At 37.9% G+C, this 12,712-nt stretch overlaps 1 protein-coding gene across 2 annotated transcripts in view; it reads right to left on the bottom strand.

The window, feature by feature from the left end:
- Positions 1-412: 412 nt before the first annotated feature.
- Positions 413-12,712, bottom strand: part of LOC130145231 (putative N-acetylated-alpha-linked acidic dipeptidase) — a 31,480-nt gene continuing 19,180 nt past the window's right edge. Inside the window, exons 11-19 of one of the 2 annotated variants that reach the window (XM_056329837.1) lie at positions 11,931-12,013; positions 11,573-11,636; positions 10,997-11,064; positions 8,858-8,949; positions 7,939-8,029; positions 6,893-7,157; positions 5,624-5,705; positions 3,826-3,918; positions 413-2,766 (exon numbers count right to left, since the gene is read on the bottom strand). In XM_056329837.1, coding sequence (XP_056185812.1) covers positions 2,577-2,766; positions 3,826-3,918; positions 5,624-5,705; positions 6,893-7,157; positions 7,939-8,029; positions 8,858-8,949; positions 10,997-11,064; positions 11,573-11,636; positions 11,931-12,013 — 1,028 coding nt within the window. In that variant the 3' untranslated portion in view covers positions 413-2,576. Of the gene's footprint in view, positions 2,767-3,825; positions 3,919-5,623; positions 5,706-6,892; positions 7,158-7,938; positions 8,030-8,857; positions 8,950-10,996; positions 11,065-11,572; positions 11,637-11,930; positions 12,014-12,712 lie in introns of those variants that run through there. The other variant, XR_008820416.1, reaches the window with a different exon arrangement.

Below are 12,712 nucleotides of genomic sequence, written 5' to 3'. Positions count from 1 at the left end.
ATGCTTACCACCCACTGTCTGTCCTCCCCCTTCTCAGCAAGTCCACGACAAAGATACAAAGATGTCTTAGCAGCTTTTGAAGAACAGGTACAAGTTGCAGCAAAACCAGAACATGTGCTGGTTTGTCATAACAAATTTGTAAATTGTGGGGCCACGAACATCCAAGATGATGCTGGATAAGCTAGGGATAAGAATCACAGTGGCTGTCACAAAAGATGACAGCACCGAGTATTAGACTTCTCAGATTAGAGATCAGAAAAGCTTTAAGCTGACAAGCAAGTGGAGAAATACCCCCACTGATGGCAAGGAGCATAGGGTCTCTGACCTCCAATCATTAAGGTAAGAGACTGGGTTAGGGCTTGGGGAAAGAGCCGGACCGAGACCATCTAAAGATACTCGTTTTCTTAAAAAATTAAGCAAAGCTCCATTTTATTTAAAAATTCAACTGCTACATGTTGTGGTTTGCACTGAACAAAGATGGGTCACAAAGCAAACTCAAACCTGGGAGAAGGCACTGGACAGTTTGAATCTCACCTTACCAAAACGTCACATAAACCATCATGTTATAACCAGCTTTATGGATGCTTCCTCTCTCTGGACTAGTTAGCCTTGACTTTTTTGTATGCAGGGGAACAGAGTCAATAGGAGAGAGAGAACTTCTGTCCCTATATCCTTTTACCTGCAGTGGTTAGGAGACAGCCTACCGATATTTTTTTGAAATGGATGTTGCTGTAGTTTAAGAGTGTAACTATCTCTGCATTTTGTGAGGTCCTGGGCCCTGACATTGTATATTTTCTGCTAGCTGTTGCCAAAAAGGGCCCTAATTAAATTTAAATGAAACAATGCTATGGTTAAACCAGAGATTAAAAAGTTACATCTTCTGGGCTGAGAGAAGAAGTTGCTGAGGAAGCTTACAGGTCATTTAGGGAAAGAACTCCACAATTTTGGAGTTTGGCACTTCAGTTCATCCTCCTAGGCAACAGCAAAAAGCTCTTTTTAAGTCTCCACCTGGTCAACAGAAGCTGTTTATTGCTGCCCCCTTCTGTATGGTAAATTTATCATTCCTTTGATTCTGCAGACAAAATCATCTCGGTTAACCTAACTGATGATTTAAACTAACCTGGCTAATTTTGCCAGAGGTGGATTATAGACCATCATAATAAATTCTCCATTGGCAAAACAAGCGGGGAGCAGCCAGCAGCGATAAAACAGAGACAGCAATGTCTCCCATCAGCACAACTAGATTTGGGAGAAGACATCTCCATGGTTTTACTTCAATCACTTTCATAAAAACGTGAAAATAACTGGGCAGTAACTGTGGGTGTAAGAGCATTACCTATTATCTGGTAAACTGGATTATTTTAGAGAAAGAACAAGAGATAAGTAAAATAATGACTTCATTATGGTTACAAGCCTAAAGGGTTTTAATGTGAAGAGTAGAAATATTTATGAATACATGAGATCTTATGGAAAATAAAAAAAATCTACCATGACGCTGAAAACCATCAGATCATGGGACAGCCTTCTAAGACATGGTGGAGGCCTCAGATAAAATGGCAGATCAAATTACACAAAATATTTGCAAGAAGTCAGTAATCCTCCAGTAGCAGTGGCGGATGAAGGAATCTGGTTTTCTGAGTCCTCTCTGTCTGATCTTGGTTGTTCCATTGCAGTCTGTTATAAGAGTAAGCCGCACACCAAAATCAGAAATACAGACTCTACAAAGGTTGTAATTAATTGGTATCCTTTCAAACGAAGGACATGATGAATTTTTTTTTCTTCTAATTATCTTCATATCAAAAATACCTTGATATCAACAAGGCATAGCAGGGGTAGATTTTGGATAAAAGAATAAAAGTAGGTCTTCATCTCAAAAGATGTGTTTTGTGAGATGATTATACATCTGACAAGATGCACTGCCTTGGTTTTACTCCAGTGATTAGAAGGTTTCTTGCCTAATTTTATTTGCAAACAGCTGCAAGCCTCAGCACGTGAAGAGAAGAACATCATGGATGAGTATTCTGGGCTGGCTGCCCAAAACTCGTTATGATCATTATACATCCTGCACATGGTATCTAACAATTTTCCCATCTTCATACGTGAATTTCGGTGTAAAAGGAGAGCTGAAAGGGCTATTTTGGAATATAATTATGCAACTCCAAGGTAAACAATAAAACGTCAACAACAAAATTAGAAACTGACAGAAACATGAAATGACTTCTGGTTTCCTGATGCACTATGAAGACTGCTACAACAATCAAGCTAGCAAAATTCACAGCTTCACAGCTCTGAAAATAAATCCAGTGGTTAGCAATTCTTAGAATATGAAGCTGAGAGAAAATCTGAAACATTTTTACTTTCACTTCAGATTGTATCTAAAGCCTGAGCTGTCCGAATGAAGTACATTACCTTGTCACATTGCTAAATGCATTCCACTTCAGTGTATTATTTGCAAAGAATAAGATATTTTTTTTTTATTCTGTATTCTTTGTAATAATCCTCCTAGTGTTTTTAAATACTCGGTTTTTCTGCAAACTGTCACACATAGTCTTCATTGATGATTATGTTGTTGATATTTATGGTACTTCTTTCAGTGTTTCTGCTGCTGCCTGCACAGTGAAGGCTGCAATGGAAATCTGTCTCCTAACTTCTTCCCAGGCTTCATGTTGATCAGCTTTGTTTTTAATGTCAAACATGGCATCATAGATCCCTGGGAATGATTCTCCTGCATACTTGTTGTGACTGCTCGGAGCAAAGATAATATGTCTGTAGGGAAGTTGAGGGGAAAAAAAATAGTATTCTGCATTAGGAAAATAAAACACATTACTTTCTGGATAAAATGAATCTGTTTCTATACCATCTGTTAAATTCTTTACAATGAAGATATAAATAAGATTATTGCAGCAATAGTACCTATAATCTGTGATGCAAGAAAAGAATATAAACTACATCATTCCATATGAATTCCAGAAATTTATAGCTAAGAAGACTTGAGATAAAGTTGACTAAAGTATTTTCCTTCCCCTCATTTTAGATTAAATGGAAAGGTGGGGGAAAAAAAAAAAAAAAAAAAAAAAAAAAAAAGACAGCTTCGTTTCTCACAGACATGCACAATCTCCAACAGATACAAGCATGCTTTGAGGTAGGAAAGCTGATGCTTTAACAAGAGACTGTTCTCAACAGATTTTTAATCCCAAACTGTGAGAGGTACAAGGACTGAAGGTCTTAAGTTTTCCTTCCACACTTACTTTTTAGTGGAAGTTTTTAGTGGAAAGATTCCTGTTTTTAATTATGCAGACTGGTAGAAGGACCAAGAAGCTAGACTTCACTTGATTATTCTGCCTCTCAAATATTTACTTCTTGAACTGGATGGGAGGACTGCTGAATTCACTTCGCTGCTGTTGAAGTACTGCCCTCCACACTGTATTTCCTAGCATGACTGTTATGCTATAATTGATCAATTTATAGAAACTTCAATTATACCATATTTCACTTTCAAATATTAGTAACAACTTCCTAAAGATCCTTTACTACTGAAATTACTTAAACTGAGTCCAGGGCCAAACTTTTAGATCTGTTTAGAAGACCAGTGAAATCAATGGAAATGCTGATCTGAATAGGCTTCCAACGAGACCTTTCCTCATTCTGTATAGTGTGTCACTGAAGTTTTCCCTAATGTTGTTTGCCCTTTTCAATCTTATTTGTCCTGTTTAATCTACTATTATGTCGGAAAAAATTGTTACAATTCCATTTAGACACCTATAAATTTTCAAGGCATTCTCATAGGGTACTCTAGGCAGAAAGTGAAAAATAAGCCTTTCTTACCTATAGAATGGCCTGCCAGGTAATCCAAGAGGATCAATGAAAGCCCTTTCTAGAAACATGAGCTGATCATTTAGTGATCTGACAGCAAGTAGGCTAAAAAGAAAACAGGAATATGTTAGCTGCAGAGCGTTTGGCCCACTCTCACCCCATGCCCCAATGTGCACGGCTCTGGATTTACGAAGGACAGTAGATCTAAGATGTTGAACTTAAAGTGTAGCCGACAAAACACAGCCCATGTCAGCTAAACTGCACAACAGAATTATGCTGATCTGTATCGTGAAACAGTCTTGTTCATAACCTGAAGGTCTCTTAAAGCTATTTTTAAAGCCCAAGGAATCGTGGCAAAGATGACAGATACTTTCAGCTATTTTATCTCATGTTGCATCTCACCCCTTTATCTCCTTTTCATTAGGATGCTTAGGCAGACTGTTCTCTTCTTTTGTACAACAGTTTCTAAAGCCCCTCTTTTCCACAAAGCCAGCCAGCCGCAAATTACTTGAATGAAATCACATTTGTTTTTATGTAAAACCACAACATCTGAGAAACGGGAACCTTGTGATACTAGAGTCTTCTTTTGAGTCATCCAAGAATTGTGTTGTTCTGATGGCAGACTGTAAATTCCCTACAGCAGAGACCATCTGTGTCTGTGTGCTTTGAATAGCTCTGAATTTACCCTGATGCTTAACAAATAAATGAATTGCAAAGAGGATTATACTGAATATATGTGGTTTTAGCAGTTTACATCCAAAATAACTTATTGTAGAGCTTCAAAGCATTCACCAATAAAAAAATGGTAAAATCTATATCACAGTAAGCATGGAGTAACTCTACTACCATCAATGAAATTGTTTCAAGTTTATGTTAGTGTCAAACGAAACCGAAACTGGTTGGTTGCATTAAAGCTTAGACTTAGGCCACCATCATTGAAACCATTTTGAAAATGTCACATACATGTCATAAATTCCATGTTTTACATAAGACATTATTGTTAACTCATTTATCTTGAGAGTTGCCACCATTAAAAAGATGGCTTTTATGCTCACTTAAGTCTTGCATAAGGGTAAGCATATGGCTAAAATAAATTCTTTGGAAGAAATGTAACATACACATACGTATATACAAAAGGAAGTTTGGTTTGTCATTTTGGGCATGGCCTACAAAGAATAAATCAAGAATTAAGTCAAGTTCAAATTAGGCCTTTTGGCATACATAGGTGGTGCATAGAATTTTTTGAAAGCTCATCAAAAAGCCTGCCACAACTACAATCACGGTGAAGCTTTTTTTTTTTTTTTGCATTAAGTGGTACCATTACCTTGAAAACTAGAAAGTTTTCTTTTTTGTTTCCAGAAAAACTGGAAAACAAAGCCCATGAGTCCACACTTGCTCTATGATAATGCAGTGACAAAATCTTAGGACATACCTCTGCTCAGAGGGAGTTACACGCCTGAGCTGCCTCTACTTGTGCTAGCCAGCATTCTAGTCACATCCATGTATCAACCTGGCACTGCTCCTCAACTAAAAGCTGTTAAGAATTGACATTAATTAGCTTGAACAGTTTTCAAAGCTAACATGGCTCTGCAGTGTCTCTGATGATCACTAATTCAACATTTCTGTACTTTATTTCCTAGAGTAACCAGATCCTTGAAGACAAAAGTCTATAAGGACATATAATGAAACAAATGACTGACAGTCATTTGTCACCAAGGTTACTTGGGGGACTAAATGCAAGTGAACACTACGCCCTCTGAGCCCAGAGAATTAGATCAAGTATTTGGAAGAAAAAAACCCTTAAACTTACTCATTGGTATCTACTTGTTGCAGTCTCTCATGAAAGCTAGCAGCAACTTCTGTAAAATTCTTCACAGCTGAAAAGAGAGCATCTGGAGGGAGCAGGACAGAAGTATTTAATTTCAGATTCTGAAGGAATAATTTAAGAAATCAAATTCTTCAAATTTAAGTTTTATCTTTCACTGTTATCATGATCTGTCAACTCCCACCGAATGAAAATCAGATGACCCCCTATTCCTACATTAAAAACTATGTAATTCTGTGTGAAAACCTCCCTTGGATACAATAGAAATCACTATTTTTCTGAATATAATTTATGATTTGCTACTTGAAATACCAAAAACTGGAGCATGGATTGCCAGAACCAGACTTTTCAGGTAGGTCTGGGATTTTATAAATCCCAACAACCTGTGTTTTACTGGTTTGTCCCTACACACACACAGAGTTTTGAGAAAGCCTGAGTGTATATATGTGTGTGCACACACACCTGATATTGGTCATTAGCAGACAAGTCCTAAACTGCATACTGTATAATGTTCTCAATAAAATAAAGGCTTCTCAGGCAGGAGGCATACTGTGAATCTCTATAACGTGAAATAAAATTTCACATGCAAGCACACGATCCCTATTGTGGCATAGGGATGAACCATTCCTGCCTGAGCAAGCCCCAAGGAAAACTTCTCATGGTGTTTGCACTTGCCATCATGTGCCTATAAACTGAAAGGCAAAGTTGTGAATGGATGTAAGGAGGATCTTTTTTACCCTGAGGACAGTCAAGCACTGTGACCCAGAGAGGTTCTGCAGTCTCTGTCCTTGGAGGTTTTCAAGACCAGATGGGATAAAGCTCTGAGCAACCTGGTCTGACCTCAGAGCTGACCCTACCTTGTGCAGGTTGACCTAGAGACCTCCTGAGGTTCCTTCTAACGTGAATTATCCCTATGATCAGTGTTGGACAGAGAATTATCCAACACCATAAACTGCAAAGCAGTGTGAATTTTGGGGGGACCAAGACAAAGATATCCTGTTGCCAGCATCAGTGAACTGCACACAGGTCAAAAAACATGCAACTGGAAATATTAGATCTATTTGGCGGTGGCATAGTCTCTACACAGACATACTAGTGACAAAATATTCAGATTTCAAATTATTAGGGGGCGTGGCTCTTGCTTTATTTACTGTTCATACAGCACAAGGTAAATACCAAGTCATGAGTAAGACACACATTAAGGTAAGGCACCTCTAGCATTTACAGAGGAGTGCAACGAAAGACTGTACATACCAAAGGACACATTGTACGTTGCCAGTTCCTCTTGATGATTCCTTGACAAATTATAGATGATATGAGCATAGTTGCTCACAGATGATGCATAATCTCTACAGTCGAAAGGAAGCACAACGGAGTTGGCCAATTCAAACACCAGCCCTCCCCGTACCTGAGCTACTGTCAGATGATTCTTGAAAGTGGGATCATAAAACTTCTCCACAATTTCATAGGTTTCATAGACACTGTGGTAAACTGGATAGCTGCTGTATTTTTCTACATTCTGAAACAAAGCGAAACAAAACCATTATTCAGCTGCAGATATTCAGCTTTGCTTGAAAACCTTTGCTATGGGATTCAAGACATTATAAAGTATTCAGGTCATACTAATCCTGTGTAGCAACTACAGACAATTGAATGAGACAAACTGCTCAGTGGTGGCTCTCTTAGACATCAACCTATGATGAGACAAACGGTCATTTGGAGATGTCTCTCTCCATTGACCATGTACAGAGTCTAAAAAGGACAGTGAAGAACAGACACATAACTTTTAGTTGGTTAAATTAAGGTTAGATTGTTCTTCCTCTCTTTGCTCGGATCTCAAGGGTAATTTCTGTTTGTGCCGCTGGATATGCCTTTTCAGAGGAAAAGACCACATTGAATAGATTGCTCCCTGAATTAGTCTTATCTCACGGTATGCTCCAGAGTCAAACCCATGGTTTCCACGATACACGAACCGTTTTGCCAAAGCTTCATAAGTTATTACAAGTCATTCAAACGTCATCATAAGCCACTCATAAGCCTTCATCAACCACAGGTAATTTTGAGCACATCCATTTACCCTAAGCAAAGGTCCTTATGTCTGACTGACACCAAGCTGACCATTCTTATTTATTAAATATTTGTGTTGTAGTAGCACATGGAGTTCTAGTAATGCACTGGGACTCCACTCTGATACACCAACCTGAACTACTCCAAAAAGCTGGCAGTCTAAATGGCTCACTTACAGGTGATACTATTCAGGCAGTTACAGGGGAGAGAAAATTACAAAGACACAAACTTACCCAATTTTTACTGTAACGTGCTCTGCCTGAAGCAATGCCAAGACGTTGAAAAAAGACTTCAAAGTCATTACCAGAACCCAGTTTATTTATTCTTTTTAAAAGAAAAAGGAAAATACCTTGAGTGACAATACGTAGAAATATAATTTTCATTTGCTTTCAAGTACTGTGGCAATGATTTATTGTGCAGTCATAGTCACTACAGTCTTTCCCTAGTACGCTCTTTTCTGTCAACATACCATGAATTGCCTGTGACCCCTACATTACATGCACCTCATCAGCTGCATTCTCAGAGGAGCAGAGTCATCATTCTTAGTGTCAGAGAAATCAGACTCTCAAGAGAAGAATTTAACTTTATTCATTAATCATTTATTCTTTAATCATTGAGAAGACCCAATGCCCTTCCTCCCACTGAACTCTACTATCCCAAGCTTTCAACTCTGAGAAATCACAACAGTACCAGTGTGGCTCCATGGAAGAGAATCAGTCTTCAAGATTCCATAGAGAAACCCTGGTAAACTTGAAGGACAGTGTTGTAAAGTCCTGTTTGGTATGCTCCCCAGCCACCCAAACTTTGAGGCATTCTGGGAGCAAGTGCAAGGGAAAGCTGCTGTGTTAGCATCTTGTGTGCCTGCTGCTAGCTTGCGCGTACTGCCTTTATTTGTCTAAATTTCTATAAACTATGGGAACACTTTACTTTTCATATATAAAGCCTCCTGTACACGCTACAAAGACAGGTTCACCAAACTGTTGTACAATAGTTTATCAGCTGCAATCAAGAAAACTGAAAGTTATACCAGCTGAGAATCATACTTCTTTTAGGCACGTAGATCCAATTTTTCAAGTGGATCTTTCTTTAAAACCCACACTCTACAAGTTATAATAACTTTTGGCATATCATTTATTTTCTTTTCTCACTGACCTGGGGACCTCTTCATATTCTTTTGATGGATTTTTTTTATACCAGCTCTCATAAAGAGATTTGCCTTCAAATCCCTCATCAGGACTTGGTATCTAGAAAAAGTATATTGTAAAAAAAGACAAAGAGTACAATTTTAAATGTTGCCAAGCAACCAATCTACAACATGTCATCACATAAAGCCTATGGCTTTGGGCAATGAGTAAGTCACAGTCTTAAGTCTCTCAACCTTTCTGCGTTTCCATTTTAACATTTAAATTGCATAGAAATTTCCAGAGAAATATTTTATTTGTATGTATGTATATATACACACACACACATATATATAAACCAGGTAATTTTAGATGAAAGAAAACACAGGGAAACGAAAATATTTCAAGTCAATATTTACATTCTGATACCTCTTTATGAGAATTTCAGCCATTTAATTTAAATATGCAACACAAACATCCATCACAAACCCAAAACTTTTTGTTTTGCTTTGGCAGGAAATTTCAATTTTGTCTCGGTTTAATTAAAACCTGTTTCTACCTTGGTTTAGTTCTCAAAAGTTATTTTCATGGATGCAACTGTAACCTTAGAAGGGCAAAGTGTACAGTACTGGGCATTTATGTCATCATAGCTGCTACGGAGGTATACAAACCATGATCATCCTAAAGTTCATTCCTACCACTCTGACTACTTTCCAGATGACTGAGCAGGTTAGACAATGTGGGTATTTTTTTATCTTTCCTTTATATTGGTGGTCTGCTGAGGTTTTATTATTTTTAAGCTATTATAAATTTTTAATATCTATTCTATTATTAATATTTGTATCTACTATCTATGAATTACTCCACAATAGGAATCAAAATAAAATTAACCTATTTGTGTTTTTGTCATGAAGCTAATTGTTCATAGAATGGCATTAACAGCCTTAACACTTTTTGCCACAGATTAACTTTGGTTGGGATCACACAGGACCCGCCTCCTGATCAGCATTCTCTTCAGACATCAGCTACCAACAAGATGTGGTTACATGCAATCATCAGCCTTTGTTGCTACTTCCCAGCTTGAGGAAGGGTTATGCAACCATGTTTACTGGTATTTAGGTCAACAGTTTAATGATGGCTTTTGGTGTCCAAACTCAGATTCTACCGACCTGATTTTCTGACTGTTCTGAACACCTGCACTTAGGACAGGTTACTATGGGAACTGCAGGTGATGAGCTCTTCTACAGTTCAGGACAGAAGTATCTTTATCTGGTCACTTAATTTTAACAAAATATTATTTGATGTCTTTCAATTGCCAGAAAATTATTATACTGAATTACTACATTTCCTTTACTGTTGTACCAGTCTAATGACAGCTTTCAAGAGATAAATTATTGACTCTGGAAAAGACAGATGAGTGAATATATAACAGCAGATGAAGACAGATATAATAGATTCATAGAATATATACAGTAGTTGAATGTACATTATATATACGTATATAAACCACAAAAAAGACTAATTAAATGTTCCATGCTTTAATAGAGATGAACAGAAAAAAATCCCAGAAATAAAAAGCCCTTAGTGCCAGCCTCTAAGACCCACTCTCAAAGCAAGGAACATCATACATCTAAGATGGTGAGGCTATTTCCTGAGAAAGGTCCCTACCTTTTTATTTTGTGTGCCACACAAATATGTGTGAAAGCATCATGGTCAGAGCCAGTGAATATCTAACAGGGTACACTGAAGCCGAGCACATTGACTAAACCTGTCATTTCATGCTAAGAACAACGCCGTAGCAAGCGTAATTTCTTCCCCTGTCCAAAGGGAGTCAGTCTGCCACTACCACTCTAGTAGTTGGACTGGTCAGCCAGGTTTGTGCTTGTTTCTGTCCTCTGGCTCACGGCATTTTTTTGTTCTTTAGTTCATAGAAGGAATACTTTCACAGGAGGAGCAGAAAAATCCCCTACTCCTGAATACCTAATAATCTAAAGGTATAAGCTTAAAACCCCTTTGCCACTCCTGGGAAAAAAGCTCCAATTACTTAGCTATTGACTTTAAAAGGGTACCACAGTCACAAAACAAACAACTGACACCGTATTTTGTACATAGAGCCCCATCCAGTAAGTGAGCACTGAACATGCTGGCTAAAAATTTCAAGCAATATTACCTCTTTAGTCAGACTGTATACCAGTCTGTACATCAGTGGTGTGCAGTCCACTCGTAGTGTGTAGTTTCCTGAAAAACAGGGAAAACTATTCAAAGAAGCAAATTCTACTCAGCTGAAACCTTGTGCCATTATTTGTTAATAAGAAAGGGAAAAAAAAGCTACACTCTCTACAAGGAACAAGCTGATTCTCCCTAAAGGAGAGTTCTCCTGTGATCTTGTCAGTGCGTTTGTATTGGTTAGGATTCATTACAGCCCAGCTTTTGAAGCAACCCTTAAGAGTTTTTCTTATGTCCTTGTGCTTATTACACACATTATAAAAGGAGAAGCTGACTAAAGTGTTGCCATAAAACTACTGACAGGTGCACACCACTTCTTGTCCCTCCCCATGACTTCCCAAATAATGTAGCTACTGTAATTGACTTCTTCCCTGAAGCAACAGGAATATCTAAAGGATACTTTATGATTCCAGGGCATGGTTTCCCCCCATATCTACTCCCAAACTAATAAAACAAAATTATCCCATTGAAGCTTTCATGGATCTCTGAACTAAAATGCCTCCAAATCAGAACTATGTACCTTCGATGGAGGAATCTGCATTGATATAAGCCACTCCCCGTGATTGCAATACTTTGGCATTTTCCTATGACAAGGAAAAGAGGAAGAAAATGCTGATAAACATTTTTGTCCTTGGAACTACTTTTTTATCCACACAAGTAACAGCTGTTTCATGGAAAGACATCATATACTGCAGGAGCCGTATATCCTTGGTAGTTCAAAAACTTAAAAAAAAACTTAACTAAAAAAAAAAGAAACTTAAGAGAAAGGGGGCGGGGGGAGAGAGGGAGGGAAGGAGGGAGGGAAGTGTTGATTTCTAGTACAGATTAATCAAAGACCTGCCACTGTGCAAACTTCTCTTTGAACACTATTGGTTTACCTCAGCCCACTCTGTTGATCCTAACAAGCCAAATTCCTCTGCATCCCAGCTTGCAAATATCACTGTTCTCCTTGGCCTCCATCCTGAAATAAAAGACCATCAAAACTGTATCAGAACTAAAGACTGCTTGTTACATGGCAACTAACATGAAAACAAATGTCACTTTTTTGGGTTTCATCTTTCATCCTGATCTGTGCTGAAAGAGGTGTGTTTAAGGAACTTTAACACCAACTTCTTCAATAACCTAATCTAATAATGGTTTTCTAATTTTGTAGCAATGTCATTTCTTCAATATTGTGCCAAATAATGTGTTACTTTTCTTCTCTCAGCTTTAATTGCAAGAAAATCTTCTGAACTTTAAAACTCTGGACAAGGAAAAATAACGTGCTTGTGCAAAAATTCTTGAAAGAATGCTTTTCTACTCTTTTTGCTGTGTTCAATTTAGTACATACTGCATACCAGTGTCTACTCTGACAGAAAAGTGTTTGGCATGTTTTCCTGTCTGTTAGTGAATTCTTTGACCTGTCCCAAACGCTGGATTTCAAAACCTCAGGAGTTCTCTGTATCTTTGACAGATCACCTTCAAAACAAAGATCTTTCACTTGATTTAAATCCAGGCCAGATGAAACAGGGTCTTATTGTCCTGCCCCTTTATCTCCGCCCAAAATTTTCTTTGAGGCTATTAGAACCTTTTCATCTCTTTCTCCCTTTCTTTTATACCTTTTCTTTCTTTCTTTCTTTTTCCAGCTTGCATTCTGAAGACAGTTTCCCCTGGTATCCAA

Source organism: Falco biarmicus, chromosome 2, assembly GCF_023638135.1.
Source record: "Falco biarmicus isolate bFalBia1 chromosome 2, bFalBia1.pri, whole genome shotgun sequence".
Lineage (NCBI taxonomy): Eukaryota > Metazoa > Chordata > Aves > Falconiformes > Falconidae > Falco > Falco biarmicus.
This window is presented reverse-complemented; position numbering and strand designations above follow the sequence as displayed.